The sequence below is a fragment of the Tachyglossus aculeatus genome, chromosome 20 (assembly GCF_015852505.1).
Source record: "Tachyglossus aculeatus isolate mTacAcu1 chromosome 20, mTacAcu1.pri, whole genome shotgun sequence".
In the NCBI taxonomy this organism is placed as follows: domain Eukaryota; kingdom Metazoa; phylum Chordata; class Mammalia; order Monotremata; family Tachyglossidae; genus Tachyglossus; species Tachyglossus aculeatus.
In genome coordinates this window covers 700,091-718,634 of record NC_052085.1, presented here as the reverse complement: position 1 = coordinate 718,634, position 18,544 = coordinate 700,091, and the positions used below count along the sequence as shown (strand labels likewise).

General features: G+C 43.4%; 1 protein-coding gene across 7 annotated transcripts in view; it reads left to right on the top strand.

Moving 5' to 3' along the window:
* Positions 1-18,544, top strand: part of ZDHHC20 (zinc finger DHHC-type palmitoyltransferase 20) — a 46,880-nt gene that overhangs the window by 8,047 nt on the left and 20,289 nt on the right. For 5 of the 7 annotated variants that reach the window (XM_038761593.1, XM_038761592.1, XM_038761589.1 and 2 more), the window contains 2 exons: positions 13,411-13,437; positions 18,321-18,424. In XM_038761593.1, the coding sequence (XP_038617521.1) occupies positions 13,411-13,437; positions 18,321-18,424 (131 nt within the window). The remainder of the gene's footprint in view (positions 1-13,410; positions 13,438-18,320; positions 18,425-18,544) is intronic. The other 2 variants (XM_038761595.1, XM_038761594.1) reach the window with 1 other exon arrangement.

Sequence of the window (18,544 nt, the reverse complement as noted above, 5' to 3'; positions counted from 1 at the left end):
AGAAGCAGAAGACAGTGTGGATGTTGGATGTTCCAGCATTAAACAGTGTGATTATTAGGGAGTGCAGACTGTGAAAAATCCCTGTGGTCATGTTTAGATTTAAAACTCTTTGAATGGTGCATCCGTTTCTACCCAATTCTGGTAATTCAATCCCAGCTGACAAAATGAAAATGCCATAGTTAAAACTCTTTTTTTCCCCCATAAAAGGGATTAAAAAAATAATAATAATTAGCATTCTGTTGTGGCTTTTATGGTTCCTCACTTGTTTCCAGATTTCTGGGTGTGGAAGATTGCTCTGCATCTCCTCTTTTAAAGGATTCCGTTTGGTATTCTGCGGTTATTGCAGCTTGCTTCTCTTCCTTTCTTTTTGGGTTTTTTTTTCCCCTCTGCAAGGCTCAATATTTTCTCTTTAGATTCCGAGTGAGCTGCACTTCTCTTGTTCCATTCTCTGTTGGCTCCAGACAACAAGCAGCCTCTAGCAGCTGTTGACTTGTTTGTAAACCTCCCTTTAATCAAAAAATTTTCAGTTTTTATCTTAATGTGGTTCTTTTTCTTTCAGGCTTGATTGCCTTCCATTTTAGGGAAGGGGAAGTGAATCGGGAGAACTGCTGGCCAGCTTGTGAAGCAGTGCTGGGCTGCTAGCTCAGATCGGCCCTCCTTCGGAGAGCTGAGCCTACTCCCTTGGCCAGTGATGGCCATCTCTACTCCAAACTGGAGGGACCAATCTTGACCCCGACCCTCCCGCTCTTCTGGCAAGTGCAGTCTACAAATGCCAGGGGGTTTGTGTTTGGAAACACCTTGGTTTTGTTTTTGGCTACCTTCTCCTTCTCACTGAGAAGAGGAAAGAAGAGGGCATTGGAATTCCCCACTCAGTTTAACTGCCTTTTCTTGAATCCTGAAGCCACAGGGTGACCTGGGCATAACAAGTGCCTGGCACATAGTAAGCGCTTAACAAATGACATCATTATTAATTATTCAGTCAGTGGTATTTGAGTGCAGACTGTGTGCAGAGCACTGTACTAAGCCCTTGGGAGATAGAATACAAAAGAGTTAATAGACAAGATGCCTGCCTACAAAGAGCTTACAGTCTAGGGGCCCCCCAGTGTGTACAAGGGGACAGAAGCAACGTACACCCAGAGTAGCCGTTCAATGCTCGATATTGGGCTTGGAAGCACTTATATGATACACATTAAAAGATCATAGCAGTTTATAGTGTCTGTCCTTGAATGGTTTGTAAGAAGAGCTCTTAGCTGCAACTGGAGTGAAATTCCGTAATTGCAGTGAACTTCTTCGGGGGCCCCGAAAGTGACTCAGAGAAGCAGAGTCCCTGATCACTCTCTGAGCCTTAGTAATGAAAGGTCCATGAGGATTCTCAGCTGAGGAAGCATCTCTTCTTTCTCTGGACTCCAGGTGCTTCCTCCAAATGGCCCATTTAGATACAATTGTTTGTGACTTTATCCGGTTGGAATCTGAACCATCCATTCATGAACAAGACCTGACTTCTATCAATATACTAATTGTACTGTTGCCCGGATCACCTTTGTGCAGAAACGCTCTGGGCATGTTACTCCCCTCCTCAAAAATCTCCAGTGGCTGCCTGTCAACCTACGCATCAAGCAAAAACTCCTCACTCTCGGCTTCAAGGCTGTCCACCACCTTACCCTCTCCTACCTCACCTCCCTTTTCTCCTTCCACAGCCCAGCCCGCATCCTCCGCTCCTCTGCCGCTAATCTCCTCACTGTACCTCGTTCTCGCCTGTCCCACCGTCAAAACCCGGCCCACGTCCTCCCCCTGGCCTGGAATTCCCTCCGTCCGCACATCCGCCAAGCTAGCTCTCTTCCTCCCTTCAAAGCCCTACTGAGAGCTCACCTCCTCCAGGAGGCCTTCCCAGACTGAGCCCCCTTTTCTCTCCTCCTCCCCATCCCCCCGCCCTACCTCCTTCCCCTCCCCACAGCACCTGTATGTATGTTTGTACAGATTTATTACTCTATTTATTTTACTTGTACATATTTACTGTTCTATTTATTTTGTTAATGATGTGCATCTAGCTTTATTTCTATTTATTCTGATGACTTGACACCTGTCAACATGTTTTGTTTTGTTGTCTGTCTCCCCCTTCTAGACTGTGAGCCCGTTGGGTAGGGACCATCTTTATATGTTGCCAACTTGTACTTCCCAAGCACTTAGTACAGTGCTCTGCACACAGTAAGTGCTCAATAAATATGATTGAATGAATGAATGAATGTTATTGATGTGCATTTAGCTTTAATTCTATTTGTTCTGACCACTTGACACCTGTCCACATGTTTTGTTTTGTTGTCTGTCTCCCCCTTCTAGACTGCGAGCCCATTGTTGGGTAGGGACTATCTCTAGATGTTGTCAACTTGTACTTCCCAAGAGCTTAGTACAGTGCTGTGCACACAGTAAGCGCTCGATAAATACGATTGAATGAATGAATGTACTAAAAATTCCAGCTAGGCCCACATATCCTGTTGTGATTTGAAATAATGAGAATATGTTGAGCCCCAATTTCTCAGTGCCTCTGTTTACTCCCTCGGTTGGGCACACAAGAAGAAGCATTAGCACTTTAAGACCCCCAAGGGGATCGATTTGTGCCATGCTGATACAGTGTATGAAAAACTGTGGTTTCTATTAAATGCTTACTATGTGCTAAGCCCTGGGGCAGAGACAAGATAATCAGGTTGGACAGAGTCCCAGTACCACACGAGCCTTAATTAGGAGGGAGAACAGACGTTAAGTCCTTGTTTTACAGATGAGGAAACTGAGGCACAGAGAAGTTAAGTGACTTGCCCAAGGTCACACAGCAGGCAGCTGGCAGGGCTGGGATCAGAACATACCCAAGTCCTCCGACTCCCAGGACCATGCCCTTTCCTCTAGCCACCCTGCTTCTCGCCAGACTTATTAAGTGGTCCCCTGGGGACGTGAAAGAATTAGTGATCCTTCCAGAGTCTGTTACCTCCCCCGATTTTCCGATCTCTTAGCCCAGAAGAACGTAACTTTGGTGTGGTCAGTCAATGCTGTTTATTTGAGATCTACTATATGCAGAACCCTGAACTAAACCCTTAGGACGGTACAGTAGAATTTGTATGTATGATCCTTACCCTCAAGGAGCTTGCAGTTTAAGGGGGAACACGGACACTAGAATTACAGTTAGAAGAAAAAGGGGATATATGTATGTGATTTAGTGCTTAAGTAAGAGAGTATGTAAGATATGCATAAAAGTGCTGTAGGAGTCCTCGACTCCTTGCTGTCTTTCAACCCCCGCATTCAACCTACTGCCAAGTCCTGCCAGTTTTTCCCCACAACACCTCCTGGAAGTGCTCCTTCCTCTCCACCCAAACAGCTGTCTCCTTCCTCTCCACCCAAACAGCTATCACCCTAATCCCAGATTTCGCCATAACTCAGATAGATGGTTATATCAGTTTCTTCCCTGGGTTCTCTGTCTTCAGCCTCAACTGCCCCCCAATCTATACTTCATCCTGTATCCCGGTCATCTTGAAGCGATCCTGGCTACACATCTCCCCACTCTTTAAAACCCTCCCCTGGCTTCCCATTGCCCTCTGCATCAAAGCTGGAATTCCTCAAAATTCTCCCCCACCTTACATATCTGATCCCTTCACTTACTTCTCCCCAGCTCACTTACATGGATCCTCCATAGTAACTTCCCCATTCTCCTACCTCCATCCCTCCTCTCACACTTCCCCCGACCTGGACCCCCCCCTCCCTCTCCAAATCCATCTGATCACAGCTCTCCCCACATTCAAAGCCCTCCTAAAATCCACCCTCCAGCAAGCCTCCTCCTCTTAAATCCCCAACAGCAAAAACCCGCCAGCCATTTCTGACACTATTTTTTTTTAAGATCTTTTTGAAGCACTTACTATGTGCCAGGCACTGTACTAATCTCTGGGGTAGATACAAGGTAAACGGGTCTGACACATTTTAGTCCCCATTTTAAAGATGAGGTTACTGAGGCACAAAGAAGTGGAGTGATTTGCCCAAGGTCACATAGCAGACAAGTGGCGGAGCTGAGATTAGAACCCATATCCTCTGAACTCCCAGGCCCGTGCTCTTTTCACTAGGCCATACTGCTTCTCACCCAACCTATTGACCCCCATCTTCAGCACTTGGGTATATGTTGGTTTGATTATATATTAAATTATTTGCTTTGATTACCCTAGTTGTAAATACCTTTTTGTCTGTTTCCATCAGAGTATATATTTCTTGTGGACAGGGAACTTGTCACTTCTCTGTGGGGTTCTTTCCCAAGGGCATAATAATAATAATAATAATTGCATTTATTAAGTGCTTACTATGTGCAAAGCACTATTCTAAGCACTGGGGAGGTTACAAGGTGATCAGGTTGTCCCACGGGGGGCTCACAGTCTTCATCCCCGTTTTACAGATGAGGTAACTGGGGCACAGAGAAGTTAAGTGACTTGCCCAAAGTCACACAGCTGACAATTGGCGGAGCCGGGATTTGAACCCATGACCTCTGACTCCAAAGCCCATGCTCTTTCCACGGAGCCACGCTGCTTCTCAGTGGACTGCTCCCAGTGGGTGCTCAGATGATACCGATATCACTACTACTAGACGTTAATAATAGTGGTGGTATTTCACCACGTACTAGGTGCTGAGCACTGTACTAAGCACTGAGGTAGATACAAGCTAATCAGGTCACAGTCCTCAGCTCACTGGGCTCACCGCCTAAGTAGGAGGGAGAGCAGGTATTTTCACCCCCATTCTACAGATGAGGAAATTGAGGCTCCGAGAATGTTCTATCAAGTGAACTTGAAGATTGGATAAATCAGATTGTGAGCTCCTTGTGGGGCCAGTGTTGTCTGCCTTGCATCTGGTGTACTCTCCCAAGTACTTAGTCTGGTCACCTGCAGAGCAGTCAGCATTCAGTCACTACCACTGGTAGATTGATGGATAAAAGACAGCCTCTGTTGGGTAAATTGGCTCTATTTCCAAGGCTGTGGCATAACTGGACACTTTTGGACTACGAGCAAATTCATTTGCACATAGTAAGTGCTTAACAAATGCCATTATTATTATTATTATTATTTATTATTATTATTATAAATGGTGTCTCCCTGCCTGTCCTGTCCCTGCAGCTCTCTTTCTCTCCAAATGCTTCCAGGAAGTGACAGGAGGGAGGGGGAGATTGCTCACAGGGAAAGCAACTTCCTGCTGGCCCCTCCCTTAGGCCTTCAGTCAGTCAGCACCGCCTGCCTCCACCTCCACCTTTCATGGTTTCTCTTATTTTCATCCTCAATATTTTTTGTCTGGGTATATTTTTATGTGGGTCTTTCATTGGTCGGACAGTAATTCTTCATCGTGATATATCTGAACTACCGGTTGTTCTATCCTCCTGTGGGCACTGCTCATGAAGAGTTTTTGCCTGAATCCTTTAGCTGTCATCTCCTTGAGAGTAGGGATGTATGGCCTGCTTTAATTGTGCTCTCCTAGTGCTTAGTGTGGTGCTCAAATACCACTATTGATTTTTCACGTCAGGTTCTTGTTTTCATTTCTAGACTGAGAGCCCGCTGTTGGGTAGGGACCATCTCTATATGTTGCCAATTTGTACTTCCCAAGCGCTTAGTACAGTGCTCCGCGCTCAGTAAGCACTCAATAAATACGATTGAATGAATTTTGGTCCAGGTGCGTGGGTCCAGAACAGAATCTGCTTACATCCAAATTGCAACGTATTTGACAGAGATTCAATCAATCAATCAGTTGTGGGTTGTGGGTCCAGAACAGAATCTGCTTACATCCAAATTGCAACGTATTTGACAGAGATTCAATCAATCAATCAGTTGTATTTATTGAGCGCTTACTGTGTGCAGAGCACTGTACTAAGCGCTTGGGAAGTACAAGTGGGCAACATATTCAGGCATAAATGTATAAGTTTCAATATGTTGAGGGTATTCGGGGGTTTAACAAATATTGATTCAGTTCACCAGTGAAACAAAATGACCACTCAAATGCTTTCTGCCTGACTTTGGCTGGGCTCTTTGTTTTAGAAGGCTTTGTTTTGGTCTCCTCTCAGTTCCTTTCTGCCTCCATCTGCCTTGTTTGCTAATTGTCCAGAGGATTAAAGGGGCAGGCTCCATCTCTAGTCAACCTTGATGCTTCACTCTTCAGAGGAGAGTATTTGGGTAATCCTCTGATCATTTTTATGCGGGAAAGTCATCATGGTCACCGGGAGCTACTCTCAGCTCTCTGTAAAACACTGTCTCTGTCTCCAGGACTTTGGCTTTTTAAATCGTCTTCTTTTCTTACATAGCTGCCCCATTTCTTGCATGTTTTTTTGCAACCCCCAAACAGGAGAGGAGCCATTAAGTGGGGTCATACAAGAACCAAATCTAGGAATAAGAGGAGCAGGAGAAAAGTAGACGAACAAAAGAGGGTAGAAGGGACAGTGCAGTAGATATGAGATGCACTTTCAAGTTCCCTCTTACCCTTCTCTTCTATTCAGTGAATCAGCCTCCCGCCCCACTTCTCCTCTCCCTACTGGGAGGTTGCATATCTCAGTGAAGAAACTATCTCCCCGACAGAAGTCTCCTCTTTCTACCCCAGAGCAGACCACTAGCAGGTTGCTTTCCTCCTCAGAAATCAGGGCGGAGATTACATGGTGGAAATAGTCCGGTGAGAATATGCCGTACGTCAGTTTTGGGAGCTTGAAAATCCATTTATAGAAAGACAAGCATTATTAATTAGTATTTAGCAGAGAAAAAAATTTGACTAGAAATGTTTAAAAAAATGAAATTCACTTAGCCCTGCCATGCATACCTGCATCCCTTTGTACATGTCAGTTGGTGCTGACCCTGCTGTGCATCCCCTTCTGCATGGCTGGCTCTGAGAATGGCCAAAGCAACCGCTCCAGGTCTACCTGGAGCTAATTGTCCATCATCATCATCAATCGTATTTATTGAGTGCTTACTATGTGCAGAGCACTGTACTAAGTGCTTGGGAAGTACAAATTGGCAACATCTAGAGACAGTCCCTACCCAACAGTGGGCTCACAGTCTAAAAGGGGGAGACAGAGAACAAAACCAAACATACTAACAAAATAAAATAAATAGAATAGATATGTACAAATAAAATAAAAAAAAATTGTCCAGGAAGTTGGTTCTTCCCCCCGGCCAGTTTGGTTCGCTGTTCAGAAAATAGACCCTGGGACAGGTCGAGGTGGCCCGAATCGGGACTTTAGGCCCAGGCTGTAGGAGGGACGGATATCCAGGAGAGTGTCAGCACTTTGCCAGGCACTGTCCTGAGTGCTTACAAGAGTATCCAGTGGCAGTTTAATAAATACCAGTAATTGAGTGGCTCAGAAGACAGCATGGGGAAATCAGGTGAAGGGGCTAGAGAGAAGGCCAGTACATGTCATGAACAGAGCAAGAGGAACAAGGAGAAAAGGGAGAATGAAAAAAGGCAAAGCAGTAATGGCGTTGCCCTTGGGTTTTAAGATGCTAGTGAACTGGGGGCTGGACCCAAGATAAGCAAAGAAGAAAAGCATGGACCAAAACATTATGAGCAGAGAATAAAGAGGGTTTCGTGACCTTTTTTTCATATTTTCAGCAAAGCAAAGAGATGGAAGAAGGAAGGAAACAGCCTCGTGGCATTAAGGACTAGAGGGTAGTGTGGGGTAATAATAATAATAATGTTGGTATTTGTTAGAGCCTACTGTATGCCAAGCACTGTTATAAGCGCTGGGGTAGATACAAGGTAATCAGGTTGTCCCACGTGGGGCTCACAGTCTTAATCCCCACTTTACAGGTGAAGTAACTGAGTCCCAGAGAAGTTAAGTGACTTGCCCAAAATCACACAGTTTATAGGTGGCGGAGCCGGGATTAGAACCCACAGCCTCCGATTCCCAAGCTCGTGCTCTTTCCACTAAGCTACACCGCTTCTCTGGCAGCTTCTTTTCCAGTAAATCCAGCTGATTCTCTAGCAGGGTAGGCAGGGTGTGAAGAGAACCAATCTAAATGAAGAGAAGGTGGAAAAAAATAGTTGAACAGGATGTTCTAGAGCACGTAGGCATGTGACTCCAGTTCGGTATCCAGGGGTTGTTGGTTCTCTTATGTCCCTGTTCCTGGGGATCTGGCCTCCTAGGCTATTAACTTGTTCTCAAAGAAAGAGGTCTGCTGCTGTCAGGGAGAGCTTGCGGGCATGGAGAGCTGCCTTCCAGCTAGCACCCAGGGCTTTCTAAGTGTTCGTTCTTCAGGAGGGGCAGCTGCTGTTCTGCAGCTGGCACATCTGCTCCCCCCGGACTCCTTCCTTTGCCCAAAGCTTTTATCCAAAGCACTTGCTGTGTTTCTGGGTTATTCCAGCCCTTTGTTAATCCCACCCCACATTTCACAGGCATTAATATCACCCCCTCACCAAAAGAGTGATGGTAATAATTGTGGAATTTATTAAGCCCTTACTATAAGGCACATGGTGTGCTGATGGTGGGGAAAGAACAATTTGATCAGATCAGACTCAGTCCCTGTGTCTCATGGGGCTCACATCAAAGGACTGGGAGAACAATCCCTCTTTTCTTTGCTTTTTTTTTTTTTTTAAGTGGAAGGATCTGGAGGAGAAGCATTTGCTCAAAACAGTTCTGTATATGAGTGGCAGAACTAAGATGAGGTTTAACACTATGAAGCTGTGACTTTGTTGTGGGCGGGAATGAGTCTGTTTGTTGTTTTATCGTACTCTCCCAAGCACTTTGTATAATGTTTTGCATATAGTGAGTGCTCAATAAATACGATTAGATGAATGAAAGAATGAGATCTTGGTTGCCTTTGAATCAGTGTGCCATCACTTCTGCTCAGCAGTAGGACCTGATCCTTCAAGTGGGAATTTCCACACAGCCCACAAATGTTAGAACTGCCCTCATGCTCTTTGGCCAGAAAGGTGTTTCTCATTTCCGGAGAACAGTAGGCCAAACAGGAGTTCCCATAATTTGCCCTCCAGTAGTTTTATAAATCTTATCGACATCACTACCCAATAGTGATGACAATAAAATGTTTAGATGACTCAGAGACATTTTAAGGAAAATGAATTAAAGCAATAGCAAGTTTGGGTAGTTAGAGTAGTTGCGTGCGGTTTTATTTCCCTTTTTCAGAATTCAAAAGTTTGTTGGTAAGGTAAGGGCGAAAATCTGAAGTATGGAAGTGGATATAAACCTCACAGAATCTCTACACGTGTCTTAGGCACATTCTTTCATTCACGATGCACATTTTGACTGCTCTGCTGCTTGGTGTGAGTGGCCGGTAAAGTGGGGAGACAGAGGGCTATCTGATTTTAAATGACGTCATTTGTTTTGAAGTCTTGGGAGGTTGAAAATTCTAATTGGGATGGGGTAAGTGATGGCTAACAGTACCGTCCTTTGAAAGAGACACAAGCCCAGAAGCTCTACCTCTTAATTTAGCTGCCTCTTCATGTTCCTTTGCCATTCTGGACCGTGTTCCAAAAATGTGAGGTGCTGGATGTTGGCTCCTGTTACCCATACAGTAGAGGAGGAAGGGGATAGGAGGCCTCATTTGAATTACCAGAGAGAGTGCCGCTGACCACTGCCAAACTTTCACCTCGGAAGCTGTGAGCAACCAGGAAGTTGAAGGCACTTTTCTACCCACCTATTTGTTTTTAAAAGGTTTGGTTAATTTAAGAAAAAGAACAGGAAACCCAGATCGAGCATCTCCTTCATCCAAGACATGTGTAATGGGAAGGGTGAGTTAAGAACCTTGCTGGTAAAATTTATTTGGAAAAACCAAGTTTTAAGGGGGTGGCTTGGAGGGGTTTTGTTGGGTTTTTTGGTGGACTTGATCCTCTAAGACCCCAGGCACTTAAAAATGCTCCTTTCATGCTGATTTTTAGGGGTTCCATGATTACAGTTATTTTATTCATCTTACATTTTTAAATCACCATGCTCACTTTTCAAATCTAGGTAATTGAGAAGATTTAGGTACAGTATTTATTATTTATGTTGAGAGGTTTCTTGTACCCGAAAGTTAGACGCTTCCTTGGTGGCTTGATTGTTTTGACCCATCCTTCAACTTGGAATCAGTCCAGAAACCAAGAGCTCAGCCCAGCTGTGGGCACTGAGCGCTCAGCTCCTCCCTTGCCTGCCAGGGGCCCAGTGTCCCATGCCCATATTCCCGGCTCTGCCCCAGGTGCCTCACCGTCTTCTGATGCAGGTTAAAGGATAAGAAGGGATGGAGGGCAGGGATCATATCTACTAACTCTATTGAACAGTGTAGGTTACAGGGTCCCATTAGGTTGAAGATGAGGAGAGCTGAATTTTGGCCAAATTGGGATGGGAGGGGATTCTGGGCTGGGGAGCAACATAAACACAGAGATTTGAGGCAGAAGAGTTGAAAACAAGGCCTAATGAGGAGAGTGGAGAGCTCTGGGTTGAAGTAGGAGAAGAGAACTGATGGAGTACCTCGAAGGCAGTAGTAACATGGATCCCCACAAGACTGTTCAATTACCCTTTTAATTTTGTTAAGCGCTTACTATGTGCCAAGCAATGTTCTAAGCCCTGGGGTAGATACAAGTCAATCAGGTTGGACATAGACCCTGTCCCACATGACGCCCACACTCTAGATCACTTTGTAATCTCCCCAGCGCTTAGAACAGTGCTTTGCACATAGTAAGCGCTTAATAAATGCCATTATTATTATTATTATTATTATTAATCCCCATTTTACAGATGAAGTAACTGAGGCACAGAGAAGTTAAGCGACCTGTCCAAGGTCATACAGGTCATACCTTCCGACTCTCAGGTTTTGTTACTGCAGGATTGGACTGAAACTGAATTCTTTTGATCTGTGTGCTTTTGAGCTTCTGTTTTGAAGTTTTCAGTTTTTACTACTTTGAAAATCAAGGACACTCTTGGCATTGATAAGGCTCAGAAAAATTTCAAATGCATGACATCATGAGAGCTGTGAGCAAACCTTTAGGATAGCCTAATCTGGGAGAGGGTTAGCACGGAACTGGGTTTTTTCTTGGAGAGTCTGGCACTGTAAATAGGACCAGTCATGTTTTGGCAGTGCAGGTTCCAGATCCTGGCTAAGATTGCCAGGATCTGGTAAAAATGTAAGATTTTCTGTGAACTGGAACTTAGGCATTAATAAAATAAGTTCTGGAAAATAGCCTTCATTTTGGCTTACCCACTTGCCGTGATGACAAATATCCAGTCTACCTTTGGGTTAAGTTACTCATGAAGATGGAGGATGAATTGCTATTCCAGGCTCTTAGCATTCTTTGACTAGTTGGTGATCTATTAATTTTGGTATTTTAGCACTTATTATGTGCCAAACATTGTACTAAGTGCTTAACGTAGATACAGGATTTTCAAGTCCCACCTGGGTTTCACAGTTTAAGTAGGAGGGAGAGCAGGTATTGAGTCCCCATTTTGTAGATGAGGGAACCATGGCACAGAGAAGTTAAGTGACTTGCCCAAGGTCACACAGGTAAGAGGTAGAAAGGGGATTAAAACCCAGGTCCCCGGACTCCCAGGTCTAAAGTTCTTTCCATTTGACCACACTGCTTCTCAATAGTTATTTGAGTTATAAATAGTAGGGAATGTATTATTTTTTAAAAATATAAACTCCTTGGTTTCTGAACTAAGTGTTTAAAATATAACTTGGCATCCAAATGTAAAACAAATAAAATGCCCCAAATTCAACAGCAGCAGTTAGTGTTTGAGTCATGAGACTGCCTGACTTGACTTTGTTCCTTGATGAGGAAAGCAAGATAATGTTGAAATGTTTCAAGGAAGAAGAGAGATTTAAGCAGTGTTTTGAAAGCTGAGTGACTAAGGACCTGACAAGGAACTGCTTACACAGACAAGGACTTCCCTGGCTAGAGCACTTAACTAGTTCCTTGGAAATTGAGGGTTTAAGTGAAAAAGGACTAAGAAAAGTAGTTTTCCGAAGGAAATACCGAAAAACTCATTACCAGGGGCCCCAAGATCCAAAAACTTGATCAAAAAGATGTAAATACAATAAAAACCTAATAATACATTTTGGAGTTAATGTTTTAATGTGTTCATTTGCCAATATTTAACTTCCAAATTGTTACCTCTTATATCCTGTTCAGTTAAGACACTCTGCACCTCTCATTAATCTAATGCCAAACAAAACAAATAGCTGTTGAAATGGGCTCTTCATCTCTTATTCAAGACCACTAAAGTTATTTAAAGGGTGAGGAGATGGGGAAAGAGGCAGAATGTGAAAGGAGAGAGAGGTGTTCAAGCTAAATCTGAAGAACCTGAATGTTTTTAATAGAGCCACCTGACCAGAAATCCATATATTAAGGGGATACATAAATTTTTTATTGATACTGGTCAAGTACATTCCATCAACTATTCAAAAATATGGACTTTAGTTGTGGGCAGGGAATGTGTCTGCTTATTGTTACATTGTACTTTCCAAAGCACTTAGTTTAGTGCTTTGCACACAGAAAGTGCTCAAGAAATACAATTAAAGGAATGACTGAATTTTTTTTTAGCAGTAAAGAAAACATTTAATCAATTTTACTAGTACAAAAGTGATCAGTTAAAAGCATAATGCCAGCTAGCCATTGACTAATTTTGGACAAGTCAGTGGGAATACTGGTATTTAATATTCCTAATGTCTGAAGATCTGTGGGCTGTATTCCATTCCGAAGTCTCAATTCGGACTAGGTCCTACTGGCCTGGTGGTTCGTGCTCGCTAGCTAAATTAAAAAAAAATTAAAACTGTCAAGTGGGAAACATTCGACCCATGCTTCAGGTTTGGTGGACTGTATTTGACCAGCAGACTGTGTGTTGGGCACCCCTGGGCTAAGGTGAACTTTGCCCTTATGGCAAAACCAGGGCGTTTTCAAAAAGCGAATGAGCTCTCTAAGAAATATAGTACCAACATTGAAATTCAGTAGTGCAACTGCAAAAGAGTACTACATGCAGAGCCTTATGGACATCCCGTCTAGACTGTGACCAAACAGCCAAGTGGAAGTTTATCCCATGATGATTGTTCTTTAACCTGCTTTTAACTGCAGCATAGTTTTTTCAGAGACAGTTGGATTTAAGAGACATAGACTAAAACCATGAAGTCGGGAATCAGTGTTTTATTAAAGAATCATTGTTTTATTAAATTCTGAAGCGATTTTATTAGAGAATTATAACTGAGGTGGAAATGTAGTAAAATTGCAGTGAGCTGACACCGTTCTTAAGGCAGTGTTGAATTCCCAGTATAGGTTCTTGAGTATACCCACCTGAGTGTCCTATAACACAAGAACTCCCTTCTTACAAAACCCTACATTAAGGACATCTCACTCAGCAAATCAAACTACAACAGTTACTTTCTTGAGGAATGAAATGTTAGAGTTGCTGATTGTGTCTTTCTTTTGTTTTTCTAGTTACTATTATCTTCACGGGGGAAAAGGGTAAGTATCTTTTGCAACAAGTTTTTTGGAAATGTTCCGTAAATATTTCCCTTTATTCTGAGGTACCTCGGGACACACTTTTCTCTCTCTCTCTCTCAAAGGAACAATCCATGTGCTTTAAAGAGATGAGACTCTTAACCCATTGTTGTGGAGCATTGAAGGTTTCAATACTCCAAATCCAGGCTATGTCCAAGGAATTGGGTTGCTGTCTTGAGCAGTGTATTCCTCACATAACTCATCTTTGTCCTTTTGATAACTGCTGTTCCTTCCCTCTGAGGTGCATTAGTGGCAATGACAACCATCTTTCATTTGTGTTGGGTCTCATGATACTAAAGATATTATGAACCCAATTATGCATTTTTTGGAAATGAATGCATTCCAAATACTCATCTCAATGTGATGTGAGTTGTCCTTATAAAACTCTGATATGTGAATAGGATTAAAAATGGTAACTTCTCTTGGTACTGCAGGACGATTTAAATCAGGCATCTTGGACTTTACTCATCTTATTTAAATTTAGAATTCTGTTTTGTCTTTCATAAATGTTATGTATTTTGAGTACATAGAGTTATAATATGGCAAGGACAGTACAAGAGCAGACAACTTGGGTGTGATAGAGAAGGGCACAAATTTTTCATCTTGTCTCTAAGACTAATTATACAATACTTTTCACAAGCTGGAATTAAAACTAAAAGAATTAGAGCCACTGGTATCATACCAGAACGTTTGAAACTTTACATTCACAAGCTCCACATGACTATTTTCAGGTAATCCTGTCTTTGGGGAAAGCCTTTGCTTCTTGACCTTTTAAATAATAAAATTATGGTATTAAGCACTTACTATGTGCCAGGCACTGTTCTAAGCAGTGGATACAAACAAATCAGACTGGACACAGTCCCTGTTCCACGTGGGACTGTCTTAGTCCCCATTTTACAGATGAGAAAATGAGGCACCAAGAAGTGAAGTGACTTGCCCAGTGTCACACAGCAAAGTGGCGGAGCTGGGATTAGAACCCATGCCCTTCTGGCTTCCAGGCCTGTGCTCTATCCACACTACACCATGCTGCTTCTCCGGTTGTTTAAACAGTTGTTGCCTGTGACAGGCAGGCCAGGAATGCCTTTATGAATTGAACAGTTAAACCCTTTGTCTTGGTGCCATCTGGGGGAAGCAGGGAAAGACTTTGCTAGAGGTTCCATAATTAATTGATTCTTCATTGGTAACAGGGATCAAACACACAGACTGGGTGTTAAATCTGGCCTAGAAACAATTGCCCTCAGGCTATTGTGAGGGTCAGGGGCCAAGTGGAGTTTGCTTTTGCAAACTTTTCACTCTGGGCATCTTCTCTCCCTCAAATTTACCTGCCAGATAAATCGATGGAATTTATCGAGCATCGTACTAAGTGCTTGGAAGAGAACACTAGTCAATAGACATGATCCCTACCTTCTAATGTCCTCTCTGTCCTCTGTCGCTGTGGCCAGGTTCGCTGAAGTGTTCTTCGAGCTCTAATGGGTGCTTGAAAATATCATTGATTTGCTTAGTCATAAAACTCTGAAGATTCAGTGCCCTCGGTGTGAACCCTGTCCCAGGGATACATTGGGTCCCTCCCTGCTGTGAAAGTGGCTGGAATGGGGGCATCAGCAGCTGTAGGGTTTATTCATTCACTCATTCATTCGTATTTATTGAGGGCTTACTGTGTGCAAAGCACTCTGCCAAGCGCTTGGGAGAGTAGGATGCAACAACAAACATGTTCCCTTTCCGCAGGGAGCTCCCAATCTCGAGGGGTAGAAAAGAAGGTCTTGACTTCACCAGGTTAAGGGAGAGAGGTCAGCCCAACTTCCACACAGGAAGCTCTCAGTAAATATCATTGATTGATTGATTACAGTGTGCCATTCAACAGGCTGAATGAGATCCTCACCCCGGCTAAATAGAAGAGATTGAGGGAAGGAAAGGTGTCACCTGCAGGCGGTGGTGCTTGAGCTATTTATGTTTTAATAATAAAAAAAACCCAAAACTTAATCCAATCCTTTTCTTTGCAGTAAGTTTCAAGATGGTTGCTTGGCTAATTAGAACAATATGTCGTATTTTAGTGATTTCAGGTGGGTCATTGTTGCCTTATTCATTATTGGTATTCTGAATCATCCGGCCACCTACCATTAGGTCCCATCCTTTAACCCTCAAGTTACATTGAAATCTCCTCAAAACCACTGGATGTAATAATACCTTTCAAAACAGGAGGCAATGAGTGCTTGGTACTGCAAGCTCAAAGTGACCTACTGAGTGTGGTTGAGTCTGGTCGGGAAGGAGCTGAATAGAGAGGAACGCCTCCCTCTTGCCCTGAGAAACCAGTCCCTCTGCCCCTTAAGCGTGGCCCTCGGGGCTTCCCTTTGGGGTGACTGCTTTTCCACTTCTGCCTGCAAAATTTCTCCTCTGTTCAGAGATCCATGCACAGAAGAGAAGTGGTACAACAGGAAGGGTTTTTTTTTTGCTTTGGTTTTTTTTTTTTTTTGGTTGGCTCATGTTGGATGAGAATCAGGTTTTCTTTCTGAACCGTGAACATTTGTACTTCCCAGGAGCCGAAGTCAGAGGACTGCATTCACTGCGCCACAGTTAGCAAAGATGGCTCTCCGTGCTCATTTATAAACTTTGTTATTCTATGAAGTGAATATGTTGAAGAACTAAGCTATGGTTGAAGTATTTTTAGCTTTTGGTTTGTAAGGCCTATCCTTATAAACAAGAGTTTAAATTCAATTGCAGGAGAGGGGCTAGAGTTAATAAGCATCAATCAATCAATGGTATTTATTGAATGCTTACTATGTGCAAGAGTTAATAAGCATCAATCAATAGTATTTATTGAATGCTTACTATGTGCAGAGCAGTGTATTAAGCGCTTGGGAGAGTATGGTAAGATAAAATGAATGAATTAACAGAATTAACAAAAATGTTCCCTGCCCATAACCAGCTTACAGTCTAGAGGGGGAGATAGATAGCAATATAAACAAATAAGTAGTTTATAATATGTAACTTAAGGATAATAATTTTTGTATTTGTTAAGCACTCACTGTGTGCCAAGCACTGTTCTAAGCACTGGGGGAGATACAAGGTAATCAGGTTGTCCCACACGGGGCTCATAGTCTTAATCCCCATTTTACAGATGAGGTAACTGAGGCCCAGAGAAGTTAAGTGACTTGCCCAAAGCCACACAGCTGATAAGTGGCGGAGCCCAAGCCTATTCTCTTTCCACTGAGCCACGCTGCTTCTCTAATATGAGAATATGAACACAAGTACTGTAGGGTTGGAGGTGGAGCGAATATCAATTATTCAAAGGTCACAGATCCAAGGGCATAGATGATGCAGAAGGGAGAGTGAGCCGGGAAAAATAGGGCTCTTACTGGAGAAGATATGACCTTAATAATGCTTTGAATGTAGAGGGAGTGGTGGTCTAGTGTATTTGAAGGGGAAGGGAGTTCCAGACTAGGAGGGAGAATGTGGGAAAGGGGTTGGTGGTGAGACAAACGAGTTAGGGGCACAGTAAGTAAGCTGGCTCTAGAGGAGCGGCGTGTGCGGGCTGGTTTGGAGTAGGAGATTAGTGAGGTGAGGTAGGATGGGGCAAGTCGACTGGGTACTTTAAAGCTGTTGGTAAGGATGCAGAGGTGGATGGGTAGCTATTGGAGGTTCTTGAGGAGGGAGAGACATGGACTGAACGTTTTTATTGACAAATAATAATAATAATAATAATAATAATAATAATAATAATAATAATAATGATGATGGCATTTATTAAGCGCTTACTATGTGCAAAGCACTGTTCTAAGCGCTGAGGAGGTTACAAGGTGATCAGGTTGTCCCACAGGGGGCTCACAGTCTTCCTCCCCATTTTACAGATGAGATAACTGAGGCCCAGAGAAGTGAAGTGACTTGCCCAAAGTCCCACGGCTGACAATTGGCAGAGCCGGATTTGAACCCATGACCTCTGACTCCAAAGCCCGGGCTCTATCCACTGAGCCACGCTGCTCCTCTACCACGCCCGGGGCACTTCTGTAGAAAGATAATCCGGGCAGCAGACTGAGGTGGGGAGAGACAGGAGGATGGGAGGTCAGAAAGGATGAATGAAGGGGCAAGGGAGAGCGGCGCAGAAGGGAGTGGGGGAAGAAGAGTTGCCGACTTGTACTTCCCAAGCGCTTAGTACAGTGCTCTGCACACAATAAGCGCTCATTAAATACGACCGAACGAATGAGAAGAGGGCTTAGTCTGGGAAGGCTTCTTGGAAGAGGGGTTCGGCCTCCAGAAACAGGGGCCAAAGTCTCTGGCAAATGATCCATGCGGCAGAGTGAAGGGTTGACTGGAGTGGGGAGAGACAGGAGACTGGGAGGTCAGCGAGGAGGCAGATGCGGTAGTCAAGGTGAGCTAGGACAAGTGCTTGGATCAGCATGGTAGCAATTTGGATGGAGAGGAAAGGGTGGATTTTAGCAATGCTGTGAAGGTAGAACTGACAGGATTTGGTGAGACTGAATATGTGAGTGGAATAAGAAAGATGAGTTGAGGACAATGCCAAGTTTATAGGCTTGTGAGCTAGGGATCTATCTCTAGCATCTATTTATTTAGGAATTTTTAAAAGTAAAAATAAAAGATAGCCTCTGATTTTATGAAACTGTACATACTCCTGATCAATTCTTCTGCTAAAATTAAGTTGCTAACTGTGCCTAGGCCAATCTGATGGGCCACTTAGTATGGAGTGCAGTTCATGCAGGAGCTAAAATTCACCATTATTACAGTGAGTTTCAATTAATTTCTTAGCAAACTCCAAACTTTTGCTCTTTTGTTACACTTTTTCCTGTTTCAGTGCCCTCAATGAAACCTTATTTATATTTATTTTTATTTCCCAGGAAAAGCAATTGTCTACCTTGTGGTTTTTCATCTGTCATTTGTCATGTTCGTTTGGTCCTATTGGATGACAATTTTTACATCTCCCGCTTCCCCCTCCAAAGAGGTAAATATGTCTGAAATATATAAATACTTTGGCAGGTCTTGGCCGTTTTCCTGTTGTGGAAACACCTTTCCTTTGTTTGCCTTCCAAACAGTAGTATTTATTGAGTGCTTACACTGGGCA